The sequence below is a fragment of the Notolepis coatsorum genome, assembly GCF_963971535.1.
Source record: "Notolepis coatsorum genome assembly, chromosome: 1".
Classification (NCBI taxonomy): Eukaryota; Metazoa; Chordata; class Actinopteri; order Aulopiformes; family Paralepididae; genus Notolepis; species Notolepis coatsorum.
The window spans coordinates 132,786,957-132,804,405 of record NC_140165.1 but is presented as its reverse complement, the minus strand read 5'-3'; the positions used below and the strand labels follow the sequence as shown (position 1 = coordinate 132,804,405).

Genomic DNA, 17,449 nt, shown 5'->3' with positions numbered 1-17,449 from the left:
TGATCAAATGCCTTTCTGTCTAATGTACTGTATACCACACTGCCAATAGTGATACATGGTCCAACATGTAAACAGTTTTAGAGTGATATATTATGTGATATATCACTGATGTGATATTATATTATGTATTTTTTCCTGATGCAATGTACACACCTAAATATATATATATTATTTTTTTGATCCACTTTTTCTCCCCATTTTCTATTTTTCTCCCATCCCAATTTTGTATTTCCAATTCTTCTTGCTAGACTATGCCTCCCACTGGTCGGCTGTAGTGAGGATAGAAGCCTTGCATCACGTGTCCCTCCGGGTACACAAGGAGGCAGCCTGTCGCATCTTTTCACCGCAGCAGCTCGAACTCTCAGTGGCGAGGAGTAACACGTGGGAGGCTCACGCTGCCCCCGATACTTCCTGTTTCCGCCGCAACCGGCGTCACCAAACCGACCTGTAGGAGTCGCTGTCCACAATGTCCCAATCCCCACCCACCGGCTTTCCCACCCTCTAACACTGCCAATTGTTTTTTTTTTATTTATATTTTTCCCCCTCCATTTTCCTCCGATTTTCTCCCATCCCAATGTTAGTCGTATGCCAATTCCCAGTCCCTTCCTGGTCGCTGCGCACTTACCCCCCACAGTCAGATCATCTGGGAGAGTGGAGGCTACCACGTGCTTCCTCCGACACACGTCCAGCCAATCACCGCTTCTTTTCACCTGGCAGCGCGGATTCTCATCGAGAGGGCGTAGCGTGTGGGAGGACCACACTATCCCCCTCAAGTCCTATCCGCGCTTAGCAGGCGCCCCGACCGAACTGTAGGAGTCGCTGTTTACAACGACCTGGACCCACCCCGCCAGCTTCTCCCACCCTCTAATACAGCCAATTGTATTAGTGCAGACGGCCAGCCAAGCTGGTGACAACCCCGGAGCTGTGAGCTGGATTCGAACAGGCGAATCCAGCTCACAGCTCCGGGGCTGGTGACGAACGCAATCTCCGCTCGGCCACCTAACCGCCTATTAACACTGCCAATTGTGTTACTGTAGTATGATGGCCGGCCAAGCCGGTAGCAACGCCGAGAGCTGGGCTCGATACCAGCATCTCCTGCGTTAGTGGCGAGCGCCTTGCCCACTGCGCCACTCAGCCGCCTATCTAAATATATATATATAAATGATAAATAATCATATATTTATATAAATAATAAATAGATAATATATATATATATATTAAACTAAAAGAAGAATACCTTCAAAAGAAAGAAGGGACCGCACACTCCTCAGATGCACCTGAGGAAGCAGAAGCGAAACGCGTTGTGCAATAAAAAAGCAAAAACCAGTCCTGAGGAGTGTGCGGTCCCTTCTTTCTTTTGAAGGTATTCTTCTTTTATATTTAGTTTTATATATCTCTCTTGCGCTGACCTGCACCTCCAGTCGGGGTCCAACTAGATGTGCACGAGTCTTATTTAGTTTAATATATATATATTACTTAGAGTGCTTTCTACCCATCCGTATAGTTTTGGTGCAGTGATTTGCCTAGTTTTGGAGATAAAATGTATATAAAAAATATATATAATAATCTAACCCTAACTAACCTTACTGTCATGCACTTGTCCTAATAAACTAACCTACACTGTAGCACTCAACACTTTGATGAACATTGTTACTCAGCTGATAGAATTGTGCCCCTTCCTGATGACTTGTAAGTCGCTTTGTAAGTCAGCTAAATGACTAAATGTAAATGTAAATATCTGCTATGGAGTTTTTTTCCTTCACTACAATGGAGCTAAATGGCAATGAGGCAAAAAAAATATGTACACTTGAAAAACTCAAAAGCCTCTTTCCAGAAATGATGACCCGGTTGAGAAATCAACAGCAAAACAAACCGATTGATAATGGAGGAGCAGCTAATTTTGGCAGTTACTATGACTGCGATATGAACAGCAATGCCTGGAGGACTGTGAGTAGCAATGTATGTAACTTAAGCAACAGTAATCAGTGGTATCGCTCATTGCGCCTCGTGCACTTTCCATTCTCTATGTACACTGCCACACCTCGCGTTTGATTGAACACCAGAAAAAAGCATCAAATCTGATCAGAGGTGGATCTGGAGCCAGTTCAGACTGGATAAATAAATCTATACTGGAAACAAAGTGGTGGTGGTGGGGGGGGGGCAAGCTAGAGGACCTCAGCAGGGGGTTGTTTGATGCAAGGTGGCGCCCACCTTGTTAACACAGGTTCTGTGTAACGCTTCCCCTTGTTTACTATAGATTGCTATATAGATTCTAGAGGAAATGTGAGGAAGGAAAAAAACGAATGCTTTTTCTCTCCACCGGTGCCCCCCATGTTAGATTGGGACAGATTGCAGGCCAGTCCTCAGGGTCAATTTGGGATGTGACCCAGGTTGAGTTATAGGGTGGAAGGTGGAGGAGGAGAGACTGCTGACGCTGTTCTAGGACATGCTGTAACCAGAGATGAGTATGTAATGGGGTTAAGGTTAATGTTAAGGTTAGGTTTAGGGGTTAGAAGGCATTGCTATGGAGGTCGATGCAGGTCAGTGTTCAGAGTCAATCCATTGTCCACGGCATGACTGTTTCACCAGAGATCACCGATGGGGTAATGATCGCGGGTTGTATCCTATTTTTTATATTATATGGGGGAGGTTGAGGCAAACGGTTTCCATGATATAAACTGTTGTAGCCTATATTATATATGATATAATATATATTATATTATATATCATGCTACAGTAGCAATGAGGAAATGCTACTGAGAGGCTTCAGACATCGCAGCTTTAAATGGGAATCGAATGATACCGCAGTAACGAAGTGGACTCTTTAGGTTCGAATATATGACTCAATGCTGTAGCTCAAAATGATCAATAAAGAATATGTGCTTGTCATTGATTTAAGATACAAGTGTTTTTAGATGAATAATAACAGCCTGTACAGTATATAGCGCTGTTATAGTACCAGGACACAAAGTGCTTTGCAACTCCCCTCCGAACACCCAACCTCGGGGGAAGTACAGCCGATACAGTCATACAATACACCAGCAGTTACTGACAGGCTCGGGAGACAAGGTTTCATATCAGCCTTTTTTTTTATCCACTTTTTCTCCTCCTTTTTCTATTTTTCTCCCATCCCAATTTAGCCGTGCCAATTCTCCCCTCCCCTGTCTTGAACGTTGCTCGCATGTGCCCCCCACTGGCCGGTTGTAGGGAGGATAGAAGCCCGTCACATGTCCCCTCCGATACATGTGCAGGCAGCCAGTCGCATCTTTTCACCTGCCAGTGCGGACTCTCATTTGGCGAGGAGTAACGTGTAGGAGGCTCACACTGCCCCCGCTATTTTCCTGTCTCTGCTGTGCAGGCGCCCCAACCGACCTGTAGGAGTCGCTGTTTACAACTTCCAGATTACCACCCTTCGACTTCCCACCCGCTAACTCTGCCAATTGAGTTAGTATGATGGCCGGCCAAAGCCGGAGGCAACGCCGACAGCCGGATTCGAACCCGGTGTCTTTTGCGTTGGTGATGAGCCCAATGTCCTCTGCGCCACCCAGCCGCCCTATTATATATCAGCCTTGAAATAAGTTCAACTGGATAATACAGTATATACATATTGATTAACCTGACCATGCCAAATAATTTGGGATGACATTATGTGCCTAATTGTTCTTTTCTCATGAGACATTGCTATATACTGAAATAGGTGTGGTATTCGGGGGGGGTCATCTCCCAAGGAATTCCCCTTTGGATAACAGGTAGATGTTTGGGTTTAGAGTTCGAAAGTGTGAAGAAACAGAGCCTGCTCAAGATGTCACAATATTCCCTAAAGACACACAGTGTTAGGAGAGCTGTACCTCATTGTTAGACAGCTGGTACCACGGCTGTTTTCCATAGGTGAAGATCTCCCACAGGACCACTCCCAGACTCCACACGTCACTCTCTGTGGTGAACTTCCTGTACATGATGCTTTCCGGCGGCATCCAGCGGATCGGTAGCATGGTGTGGCCTCCCACCTGCAGGATACACACAAACACACACACGTCAGTAGAGCCTAGAATGAGCGACCCTCTTATCCATGTAAAGACAATTATTCAGTGGTTAACAATGTATCACACTGTATAACAATGCATTGTGAATAATGTTACACAACACTGTATATAATACTGAACAATACGATATTGACAAAAGCAAACATTGACACAGCTACAGTAAGGCAACCTTGCTGTTGATCCTAAGCCCTCAACATCCCGCCCTCACTCTGCACAGATAGAGCAGTGAGTGTGTTTCCTGTGGCCATGGTTTATGGATCATGGTCCACGCCGCGTCCTGCTGCTGTGTTAGTCAGCCTGTTATTTAGTGGGCTAATAAACCTGTGGAGGCAGATTGATGGCGGGCAGGACCACTGCTGTGTTTGGGCTTCATATATCTGGCTCCATCTCCATCTCTGTTTACTATACTCCCTCATGTCTGCATCACGTTCTCTTTGTTTTATGTCTGCTCTCTTCTAACTATCTGTTGTTCTCTCTATGTCTCCTCTCTCCTATCTATCTATCTATCTATCTATCTATCTATCTATCTATCTATCTATCTATCTATCTATCTATCTATCTATCTATCTATCTATCTATCTATCTATCTATCTATCTATCTATCTATCTATCTATCTATCTATCTATCTATCTATCTATCTATCTATCTATCTATCTATCTATCTATCTATCTATCTATCTATCTATCTATCTATCTATCTATCTATCTATCTATCTATCTATCTATCTATCTATCTATCTATCTATCTATCTATCTATTGCTCTCCCTATCTCTCCTCTCTCCTCTATTGTTCTCTATATCTCGCCTCTCTATATGTTGTTCTCTATCTCTCCTCTCTCCTCTCTATCTGTTGCTCTCTCTATATGTTGTTCTCTATCTCTCCTCTCTCCTCTCTATCTGTTGCTCTCTCTATCTGTTGTTCTCTATATCTCGCCTCTCTATATGTTGTTCTCTATCTCTCCTCTCTCCTCTCTATCTGTTGCTCTCTCTATATGTTGTTCTCTATCTCTCCTCTCTCCTCTCTATCTGTTGCTCTCTCTATATGTTGTTCTCTATCTCTCCTCTCTCCTCTCTATCTGTTGCTCTCTCTATCTGTTGTTCTCTATCTCTCCTCTCTCCTCTCTATCTGTTGCTCTCTCTATCTGTTGTTCTCTATCTCTCCTCTCTCCTCGCTATCTGTTGCTCTCTCTCTATCTCTCCTCTCTCCTCTCTATCTGTTGCTCTCTCTATCTGTTGTTCTCTATCTCTCCTCTCTCCTCGCTATCTGTTGCTCTCTCTCTATCTCTCCTCTCTCTTCTCTATCTGTTGTTCTCTCTATCTCTCCTCTCTATCTGTTCTCTCTATCTCTTCTCTCCCCTCTCTTGTTCTCTCTATCTCTCCTCTCTATCTGTTGTTCTCTATCTCTCCTCTCTCCTCGCTATATGTTACTCTATCTCTACCTCTCCTCTCTCTTCTCTATCTGTTGTTCTCTCTATCTCTCCTCTCTATCTGTTGTTCTCTCTATCTCTCCTCTCTATCTGTTGTTATCTATCTATCCCTTCCCCTCTCTATCTGTTGCTCTCTCTCTATCTCTCCTCTCTCTTCTCTATCTGTTGTTCTCTATCTCTCCTCTCCCCTCTCTATCTGTTGTTCTCTCTATATCTCTGCTCTCCTCTATATCTGTTGCTCTCTATCTCCCCTCTCTATCTGTTGCTCTCTCTACCTTTCCTCTCTATCTGCTGTTGTCTGTCTCTCCTCTCTCCTCTCTATCTGTTGCTCTCTCTCTATCTCTCCTCTCTCTTCTCTATCTGTTGTTCTCTATCTCTCCTCTCCCCTCTCTATCGGTTGCTCTCTCTCTATCTCTCCTCTCTCTTCTCTATCTGTTGTTCTCTATCTCTCCTCTCCCCTCTCTATCTGTTGTTCTCTATCTCTCCTCTCCCCTCTCTATCTGTTGTTCTCTCTATATCTCTGCTCTCCTCTATATCTGTTGCTCTCTATCTCCCCTCTCTATCTGTTGCTCTCTCTACCTTTCCTCTCTATCTGCTGTTGTCTGTCTCTCCTCTCTCCTCTCTATCTGTTGTTCGCTCTATCTCTCCCATGGTCCTCCTCTTTCTTGTTCTGCTCATTTGCTTGATCTTCCTCTCTGCCTGGTGCTCTTTCTCTATCTTGTTGTGCAGGACAACCTCTCCTCTGCTTCTATTTCCTCCCATGCCCCCCCCCCCTCTCTCTCTCTCTTCTCTCTCTCTCTCTCTCTCTCTCTCTCTCTCTCTCTCTCTCTCTCTCTCTCTCTCTCTCTCTCTCTCTCTCTCTCTCTCTGTGCGCATGCGTGTGAGTGGAGCGGAGATCGGAGTTTGGTGAGACTGCGTGTGAGTGAGTTTCTAACTTTTTTCTATCTGTGTTGTGTTTAATGTTATGAATTATGAGTGTTATTTATTTATTGGTAGGTTGCTATTGTAGTGTTATTGGTTTCAAACGGAGGTTGGTTAATCTCGGTTCGCGTGTCGCTGTCGCCTGTCGGCCAGCGCGCGCTGGTTGGAATAGGCCGCTGAAATGGAGGCTCCTATTCTAAGCAGGAGACATGGTTTTAAACTTGCAGTTGGAGCTGATGTGTCAGTGGAAGATTGTAGTTTAGCTGTGGGTAAAGTTGTGGGCTATGAAAGCATTGTATCTGCCGCTCGGATGAACGGCGCGATGGTAATGTTTGTGGACCACGTTGGAAAAGCGAACAAAGTGACTGAGACCGGCGTCACGGTTAAAGACACGTTTGTGATGGTGACTCCTCTGTCTACGCCGTATACAAGAGTTACCATCTCGAACATACCACCGCTAATCAGCGATGATTTATTAGTGAAGGAATTGTCGCGGTATGGTAAAGTGGTCGCACCCATTAGGAAAATGTCATCCGGCTGTAAATCCCCATTACTGGCGCACGTTGTGTCACACAGACGCCAGGCTCTAATGATCATGAACAAACATGACGAGGAGCTTGATCTGGTGTTCAAGTTGAACGTTGATGGGTTTGAATATGTTGTATATGTTAGCTCTGGGGTTTCAACCTGTCATGGCTGTAAGAAGCAAGGCCACTTCTATCGGGACTGCCCTGATAAAGTTCCCACTGCGGGAGCGCAGGGGGGAGCAGGTGCGGACGCACCGAGGAGTTTTGCTGATGCAGTGGCGAGGAAGGCTAACGCTAGTAAGAAACAGAATGACAGTGAAAAAACACCAAGGGAGGAATACACTGGAACTGAGAGTCAAACTCAAGGTGCATCAAATGTAAACCAGGAACACTGTGTGTTTAACCCCCCCTCCACCCCCCCGGGCTGAAGCATATTTTAATTTGTCTGCATATGCGGATGATATTATTGTCATTATAAGAAGTCAGGAGGATGTAAACAGGTTAGGCTGTATTGTTGAAACTTTTGGTAGAATCTCAGCTGCAAAAGTAAATTGGGAAAAGAGCGAGGCATTAGCAGTTGGGAGTTGGTCTGTAGGTCTCCCTAAGCTGCCAGGAGGTTTAAGCTGGAAGAGGGGAGGTCTAAAATACTTGGGAGCAGGCCCGGACTGGCCATCGGGAGCACCGGGAGTTTTCCCGGTGGCCTGGCCTGCACAGATAAAAAAAAAAAAAAAAAAAAAAAAAAAAAAAATGATATATATATATTTTTTTTTTATAATTTTTTATTTTTTTTTTGCCAGGCCATTGTTTCTAGTTGTGGCGGCGGCGTGGCGCGATAGTTAGATAACCTAGGTGGGTGGGAAACAACCAGGATTTCACTGTCTGCGACAGAGTTGGAGAACTATCTGACTCTCTCCCTCGGATCACACACACGCAATGGAGCCGTCTGCCGCTTGTGATTGGTGGAGGCGGGACCAGGTGATACAACTGATTGACAGTGGAGGCGGCGAATGGAATGGCAGATGGCACTCTGCAGAATACTGTAACAGCCAGGCAGTGAGCCAGGTAGTTTTGTAATAATGAAAGGTCTGTTATTTAATGTTTGTGTAAGGGCTATTTTAACTGTTGATGGGTAGTGCATCAGTAAAGTGAATATGGTATTGTGCTCTTGCTCTGTTTGAATAGGTGGAGAGAGTGATTAACTGTATTGTAATAGTAAATAGACAAATATGTTGTGTTCTTGCTTTTTTCTTTTTGAAGGTGGAGAGAGTAGCATTGCTAGTGCCACAGCAGTTTTATTTGAGGTTCATAACAGTACATTGTACTAAGCAATTGTTGGCTCATTAGTTTGTGATTCACATGCACTAAAATTCACCAGAATGCAGGAAATTAAGTCTTTGTAACGAAAAAAATCCTGGTGGGGGACCCCCAGACCCCCCGCTTAAAAAGTGGCCTGACTGGGGCTATATTTCGCGCTATATCTCCCGGTATGAATTATTTCCCCAGTCCGGCCCTGCTTGGGAGTGTATTTAGGAGATGACCAGACTGTAAAGCTGAATTGGGAGGGAATGGTGGAGAAGGTGGAGGGGAGTTTGGCAAAGTGGCGGTGGCTTTTACCACATATGTCATACAGAGGAAGAGTATTGATAATTAATAACTTGGTGGCATCAAAACTTTGGCACAAATTACAATGTATGGAGCCCCCTGCTGGGCTATTATCAAAAATACAGTCCATCATGGTAAATTTCTTCTGGGATAGTTTGCATTGGGTCCCACAGAGTGTGCTCTACCTGCCGAAAGAGGAGGGAGGGCAGGGACTGATTCACTTGGAGAGTAGGAAAGCGGATTTCAGGTTACAATTCATCCAGCGCTATATTGCAGGAAGGGATGAGGATGTGGTATGGAAACCGGTAATGAGCACCATTTTAAGGAGAATACAAGGTTTGAAATTTGATGTGTCTTTGTTTTTGTTGGATTGTCATTTTATACATTTATGTGATTTGACTCCATTTTATCAAGGACTTTTTAAAACATGGATGCTGTTTAAATGGAGCAGAACGGAACCCACAAGTTCACTGTTTTGGCTATTGGAGGAGCCTTTAATCTATGGGGCCCGATTGGACATTCATAATGAAAGCAGGATTGGTCTCACCCAGCGTTTAGTTTCAGCTGGGGCAGTAAAGCTGAAACAAATAGTGGATGCAGCGGGGCCCGGACTTTGTAACACAGAAGAAGTGTCCTCTCTGATGGGTCTGAGGTCGGGTCGCCAAACCAGGAACTTTTTGAATGCGTGGTCTGAAAGACTGAGTAATCAGGAGTGGGACATGTTACGGGAATATCTAAGTGGAACAGACATTCCTGATGCAAGAGATCCTTTTCCTGAACTGAGTCCCCAAATAGATCAAACTGGACTGATGGGACCTTTGTTGGATTACAAAAATGATGGATCTACAGACTTGTACATGTTGAGTGGGAAGTCAATGTATAAATACTGTGTGCACGCTCTAAACAAAAAAATGCTGAGTGGGAAAACAGACACTGTGTGGAGAGAGAAACCAAATGTGCAGGAGGAATGTAAACCAGTGTGGAGGGTGTTATATAAAGCACCACTGAACAAGAGGTCAGGAGACTTGCAGTGGCGGATACTGAAGGGAGCAGTGGCAGTCAATAGTTTTGTCTCCAAGTTAAATCCAACAGTATCTAACAAATGGCCTTTTTGTCACGAACCAGAGTCTATTTTCCACTGTTTCTTGGAGTGTAAAAGAATTGAAGTACTTTTTGAGGTTGTAGAATCTGTGTTTGTCAAATGTGGGGAGAGTTGGAGTAAAACTGCTTTTATTTTTGGTGCTGGTTATAAAAGGACAAATGCAATGAAATGGGAGCTGTTGGATTTTGTAGTGGGACAGGCAAAATTGTCAATTTACAAAAGTTGGAAAAATCAAATTGAATATGGTTCAGGTGGGGAGTTGTTGCCATTGTTTAAGGCTTTACAGTAGATTTTCGGTTTTATTTACTCATGACTGATTTTGAGTTTTTTTTTTACGCGTTGGTGCTTCAATGAAGCTCTTTGTTCGGTTGTTGATAAGCAGCTCTGTTTTAACCCCTTGTTTCTGTGAGGATTTAAATAGTGTCTATGTATGAATGACCAGGTCTTGCTCGAAAAAGAGATCTTTGATCTCAAGTGACTACCTGGTAAAATAAAGGTAAAATAAAAAATAAATAAAAATGTTTGATTGACAAATGATAAAATGTCCTTTTATTTATTGGAAATAAAGGTTCTTAAAAATCAATCAAATCTCTCTCTCTCTCTCTCTCTCTCTCTCTCTCTCTCTCTCTCTCTCTCTCTCTCTCTCTCTCTCTCTCTCTCTCTCTCTCTCTCTTTCTCTCTCTCTCTCTGTTCACCACCTCTCTCCTTCCAATATATGGATATTTCCAGTGCAAAGTCCTCTACTTGACTTGCTAACATTCTATTCTATTTTATTTGATTCTGTTCTGTTCTATTATATTATAAGTCATAATCCATATAGTCATGCTGTTTTATTCATCATAGTTCATTGATTCGCCCTCTAGTTTAAAATTAATTATTAATGTTGTTCTCTTGATCTGCAAGACTGTTTTAAAAAAAATAAAAACGTTTATTAATGGGATAGAGTATGCAAATACCGTAACAACGTGTGTTTGTGTCTGTATAAGTCTGTCTCTCTTTCTTTCCCTCCTATTCTCTCTCTAGCAGCTTTCCCTCTCTTTCACTTGTTAATTTCTCTAATCCTCTCTTTTTTCTCTCCCTCTTCTCATCCCCTGTGCACTCTCTCTCTCTCTCTCTCTCTCTCTCTCTCTCTCTCTCTCTCTCTCTCTCTCTCTCTCTCTCTGCTCTTTCCCTCCCCCTCTGTCTATCTTATAAATATTCATAGATAACTAACCCACAGTCTGTCTGTGCCAGGAAAACCTCAGAGAAGAAAAAAAAATAAAAAGAGAGAGGATTGTGGGTTTACTGGAATGACCTCGCAGAGGCTGTGGTATCCATGGCAACTGGACAGGGGTTAGAAAGACAGCATTATGGGATGCTGTTAAAGGTCGCCCCTTACTACGTACAGTAGGAGGGGCTTGTACGACTAACTCCTCCCACTCTATTTTACAATAGTACCCTACCTTAATTGTCCTCTGTGTTACTATGGAAATGGCCACTCCAACCAAGAAGTGTGTGTGTCCACTGTCCATGTGTGTGTGTGTGTGTGTGTGTGTGTGTGTGTGTGTGTGTGTGTGTGTGTGTGTGTGTGTGTGTGTGTGTGCGTGCGTGCATGTGTGTGTGTGTGCGTGCGTGCGTGCGTGTGTGTGTGTGTGTGTGCGTGTGTGTGTGTGTGTGTGTGTGTGTAAGTGCTTGTAAATTCTACGTATTTTCTCCTTTTGTTTATATTTCTAAGAACTTGTTCTGTTTTCTAGGAAGTATGGCATTGACATGTAGGTTTACAATGTCTTTCCGGCTCATTGAAGCTGCCTTTCCAGGGACAAGAGGCTGGTTTCCTGGGCTATGGTACTGAGACATTACGGGAATTTGCCTGCCAATAGTGTGCCCAAGGATATGTGATGTTTTTGTAAAACTAATTTCTGTTTGCCTGTTTATCTATGCAGAAAGGCAAGGCGTCATGAATGATGTGCATCAAAGAACAAAGCTGCAGGGATCAGGCTGTTGACAAGTTATTTGACTTAAAGGTAGAATCTGTAATGTCATCGAACTGTGACCTCTAGGCAAAAGATGACAACATATTGTTTTTTTTGTATTAAGTTTAGCAAATACAAGCTTCGTAAATATCACTCACAGAGCCAATCACTGATCTGCTGCTACTCAGGAATAATATGAAGCTGATTAGTGTGTGTGTGTGTGTGTGAAAATCCTTTAGGATTGCAGGCTCACGCTGAGGAGGTGTTTGTTCAGTCTCTTCTTGAAAGCATGAACACTACTTGATGTGATGTTTCCAACAATAGCGAGGGGGGAAGGCTGTTCCATGTTGTTATAGCAGAGTGAAGAAAGCTCCTGTCAAGGCTTTTCAGGTCTGCATCTTAAAAGAACAGTAGCAGCAGCAGCAACTGTCCTGTGATGGCTCAGCTCGGCGATGGTATACACCTTCAGGGCATAGTCCTCATCCACACCAACACTTTTTAAGTGTGGTTTGTGAGGCATTCATCCAGGCGAGGCAGGAGTACTCCATGACGCTCCTGACCTGGGTTTCGAAGACCTTGGCTCTGCCTCTAGGTTCTAGCATCGCCGATGGGGTAATTATCCCGGGTTGTATCCTATTTTTGATAAATGCGGGAGGTTGAGGCAAACGGTTTCCATGATATAAACTGCTGTAGCCTATATTATATATTATGCTACAGTAGCAATGAGGAAATGAGGATAAGAGGCTTCAGACATTGCCGCCTCGACTACTGCAACGCACTGCTCGCTGGCCTCCCGGCCACTGCCACTAAGCCTCTTCAACTCATTCAGAACGCAGCGGCCCGCCTGATCTCAAATCTACCGAAGTCGGCCCATGTCACCCCACTTCTTAGGGACCTGCACTGGCTCCCCATTGCTGCACGAATCCGCTTCAAGGCCCTCGACCTAGCATACCGTGCGGCAAAGGGAACCGCTCCCGCCTATCTCCGGTCAATGGTCTCTAACTACACACCCTCAAGACCCCTACGCTCTGCATCTTCTGGCCGCCTCAGACCTACTCCTATCCAAGCTCCGGGAGAGTCATCAAAGAGAAGTCACCTATTTTCAGTCCTTGCCCCACAATGGTGGAATGAACTACCCACCCCAGTTAGGACAGCCGAAACCCGTCCAATCTTTCGCCGTCGACTAAAGACGCACTTCTTCAACCATTATCTGAATTTAAAAAAAATATAAAAAAAATAAATCTAACCCTAACTAACCTTACTGTCATGCACTTGTCCTAATAAACTAACCTACACTGTAGCACTCAACACTTTGATGAACATTATTACTCAGCTGATAGAGTTGTGCCCTTCCTGATGACTTGTCGTACAGAACTTGTAAGTCGCTTTGGATAAAAGCGTCCGCTAAATGACTAAATGTAAATGTTAAATGGCAATCGAATGATACCGCAGTAAGTAAGTGGATTTTTTATTATCTTTATTTTTTTATTATATGACTCAATGCTGTAGCTCAAAATTGGTATCAATAAAGACAAAATATGTGCTTGTCATTGATTTAGGATACAAGTGTTTTTAGATTAAAAGGATAAAAGTGCTATATAAATGTAGCCATTTACCATTTGCCATTTTTATAGTACAAGGACACAAAGTGCTTTGCAACTCCCCTCCGAGCACCCAACCTCGGGTGAAGTACAGCCTATAGAGTCATACAATACACCAGCACACGCAGTTACTGAGAGGCTCGGGAGACAAAGTGTCTGTTACTAGGCTAGAGTAAATTGTAATGAGCAAAAGGAGAATATCAATTTTTTCCATCTTTGACGATGAATAACACCATGCTAACATTGACCAGATGTGAAAAATTCAAGTGTACAAAAATGCAAAGCAAATTAATAAAGGGCAGATGATTTACAGGTTTTTTTGTAGATACAGTACTGAATTCTGCCATCCAGAACATGCAATTTTCCAACATCAATTTTAAATATAGAATATAAGGCCTATAAATGACCTTATTATGGCCAATTCACACATCTATGGATCGGGCCAAATCTCCTCTTTCCAATGGCAGAGGGGGGGGGGGGGGGGGGCGTTCATCTCCCTTGGCCAGGGGGGAATTCCCCTTTGGATGACGGGTAAGTTAGATGATAGGTAAATGTTTTGTTTGGGTTAGAGTTCCAAAGTGTTCCAAACTTGCTCAAAATGTCAAGGTATGTCAAAATGGCTCAAAATGTCAAACTGTTTGACGATGGTAGACACCTTTAGGGCATAGTCCTCGTCCATTTTGAAGATGTTGACTCTGCCTCCAGGATCAAGCTGGTTGACTCCGCAATGCTCCGAGACGTTGTCCAGCATGTTTGTAGATCTTAGACAGATGGCTGGTTCACTGGAGTTTTCTGTCAATCCTAGAAGTTCCAGCTGCTCACTGAGCTTGATTTTAGTGCCTCCCAAAGAAGAGTTCAGGCCAAGATGGATTCCTCTTTCTGGACAGGATTCTTGCCTTACAATTGGATTTCATTGGGGGGATATAGGGGAACAAAAAGTGACACCCGGTCTGCAACAGGGGAAAGTGCATTCTCGAGACAGCGCCAATACCAGGATCTGGCCGGTACTGCACTTTCGGTGTCCCGATATGCATTTTCCAGCCAACATACAGCTCCGTGACAACATCCGGGATATTAGAATGGAATAAAAACAAAAACAAGCTTAACACGTGTATATATACGTGGTTGGCCGTCAAGCGTCGGCTCCCAAACACGTATATATACGTGGTTGGCCACGTATGTGTTAAGTCTGTATTTATTATTTTTATTGTCTTGTCATTATTATTATTATTATTGTTGATGTCAATGTTGTGTTTTTTTTTTTTTTATTATTGAAAATAAAAGAATGTGATAAAAAAAAATTAAAAAAAATGTTGGTCCCTAGATGTGAGAATCAGACAAAAAGCCTAGGAGACACAGGGGGGGAAAGTTGGTGGGATATTTGTTGTGATGTGTTGGCACAGCTACATATGTCTGTCATTGTTGCAAATCATGTACCATGTCATGGCATAGATGGCCTGTCGGACTGACAAACTGACGTATAGCTCCTGGTCTCAGATACACATCTCAAGGCACACCTGATCTGACCGCACCCCAGCCACCAGGGAACCGCTGGCTATCATCATAGCCCTGCATAAAGTCGTCTGACCTGGGCCTCCTGGCCATCCCATGGTCAAGACTCAGAGGCGACCGTGCTTTCACAGTGACATCCCCTAGACCAGGGGTCGCCAATTAGATTTGCCCACGGGCCGAATTTTCCCCAAGCCATTGTGTGGCGGGCCAATGATAAGTGAACATTTTTTAACTGTAAAAAAAAACGACATATACATGTTTGCACTGTCTTTTTTCTATTATAAAGTGCCTCTCAGACAGTGCATTACACATGAACAGATCAGTAATTTGATTTTAATGCAGGTGCTCGCATTATAAATCGAGATCAGTAGGGTGCATTTGATTTTAAGCACCACAGCAGGTGTATTATACATCGAATGTATTATTATTATTATTATTATTAAAACACAACACTCACCGGCATAATGCAGGCAGCCCTGCCCTGGACTTGATATTGTTTCTGCTTCGGTCCTCCAAAATCCATGTTAATAACATGTTAAATGTCCACTCGCGTTGAATGCCCACCCAACTTGAACAGTTGCTTGCTCGTGTTGCCATGTCAACAAGCGAGAGTCACCGGTTGCTTATTGCAAGAGTTACCTGTTGCGATAAACCCGTATTTTAAGAATGACACCTGTTTATTAAAATAAGCTTTATAGGTCGTAAGCTCCTCTTCTGGCTCATCATATTTCCCCGTTGCATTGCAAAGAAGTTATTCAAAGACGTTTGTTTTGTTTTTGCAAACGTTCGCTCGCCTCGCCGGCATGCCAAACGCGGAAGTGAAAGTGAAATTCCATTGGTTCTCCCAGTCCATGTGACCATTTCTAGCATTTCAATTGGCTATAGTGACAGCCATAGATATGATGAATAGATAGATACAGCTTCAAAAGACACTCTGGCGTCACAACGAGTGAATATTTCCTGCGCGTAAAAATTGTAACTGTAAAAAAAAACGACATATACATGTTTGCACTGTCTTTTTTCTATTATAAAGTGCCTCTCAGACAGTGCATTACACATGAACAGATCAGTAATTTGATTTTAATGCAGGTGCTCGCATTATAAATCGAGATCAGTAGGGTGCATTTGATTTTAAGCACCACAGCGGGTGTATTATACATCGAATGTATTATTATTATTATTAAAACACAACACTCACCGGCATAATGCAGGCAGCCCTGCCCTGGACTTGATATTGTTTCTGCTTCGGTCCTCCAAAATCCATGTTAATAACATGTTAAATGTCCACTCGCGTTGAATGCCCACCCAACTTGAACAGTTGCTTGCTCGTGTTGCCATGTCAACAAGCGAGAGTCACCGGTTGCTTATTGCAAGAGTTACCTGTTGCGATAAACCCGTATTTTAAGAATGACACCTGTTTATTAAAATAAGCTTTATAGGTCGTAAGCTCCTCTTCTGGCTCATCATATTTCCCCGTTGCATTGCAAAGAAGTTATTCAAAGACGTTTGTTTTGTTTTTGCAAACGTTCGCTCGCCTCGCCGGCATGCCAAACGCGGAAGTGAAAGTGAAATTCCATTGGTTCTCCCAGTCCATGTGACCATTTCTAGCATTTCAATTGGCTATAGTGACAGCCATAGATATGATGAATAGATAGATACAGCTTCAAAAGACACTCTGGCGTCACAACGAGTGAATATTTCCTGCGCGTAAAATAAACATCATATTCTCAAAATAACCTGACGGGCCAGAAATTATTGCTGGCGGGCCCATTTCGGCCCGCGGGCCGCCTATTGCCGATCCCTGCCCTAGACTATGGAATAGCCTCCCCTCCTCCATCAAACTCGCCCCATCTGTCGATTCTTTCACGTCTTGGCTTAAAACGAAAGGTTATCCTATAACCTAGTTATATGAATACTGGCTGAGCGTCTCGCTCTTCGCCATTATGAGATATCTCTTATCTCCTAGCACATAATGTGCTCACGAAACAACAAATGCACTCACATGCACGTGACCAGGCGACGCCCCTGCGTCCCACTATATGACGCCGGACATGGTCACACTCTACCTTCCTCAGAAAGATTTCCAACACTGAAAACCCATCCAAGGGACCTCAGGGCGCTAAGAGCGAGACGCTCAGCCAGTATTCATATAACTAGGTTATAGGATAACCTTTCGTTATATTATTATACTGGCCAATCGCGTCTCGTTCTTCGCCATTATGAGATATGGGGCAGAGCAGACGCGTGGCCCGACAAGTGTACCCCCTGAGGGCCCGTAAGCCCCAACCAGAGAGGAGGGGAGTCCCGTCCACCCGCCCGTCCTAACGAAGGGGGGGAGGCAGTCAACTCCACCAAAGTGCGAAAAAGGGGGTACCAGACACCCCTGAAAACACACAGCACAGGCGGGACCACGTGTGACACAGCACCCCGTGGCACACACCCACACACCCCTGCTAGCCCACCAAATGGTGGGACGCAGGAGAGGTCCCAGACCTCAGAACCGCCTGGGAGACAGAACCCCCAGTCATGTCCACGAGGTAAAACTTAACGAAGGGACCCGGGGAGGACCAGGAGGCCGCAGCACAGATGTCCTCCACCGAGGCCCCCCCTAACAGTGCGGCAGAGGCCGCCACTCCACAAGTGGAGTGCGCCCTGACGCCCCCAGGGGGGACCTGTCCAGCCAACTTGTAGCAAAGGGCAATGCCCTCGCACAACCAATGTGACAAGCGCTGCTTTGACAGTGCCTTACCTGCGCGAGGGC

At 44.2% G+C, this 17,449-nt stretch overlaps 1 protein-coding gene across 1 annotated transcript in view; it reads right to left on the bottom strand.

The window, feature by feature from the left end:
* Positions 1–3,833: 3,833 nt before the first annotated feature.
* LOC311222792 (BDNF/NT-3 growth factors receptor-like) overlaps positions 3,834–17,449 on the bottom strand; it is a gene marked incomplete at both ends in the record, with an annotated part of 183,402 nt that continues 169,786 nt past the window's right edge. The window contains one exon of the mRNA XM_084307417.1: positions 3,834–4,007. Within this exon, the coding sequence (XP_084163543.1) occupies positions 3,834–4,007 (174 nt within the window). The remainder of the gene's footprint in view (positions 4,008–17,449) is intronic.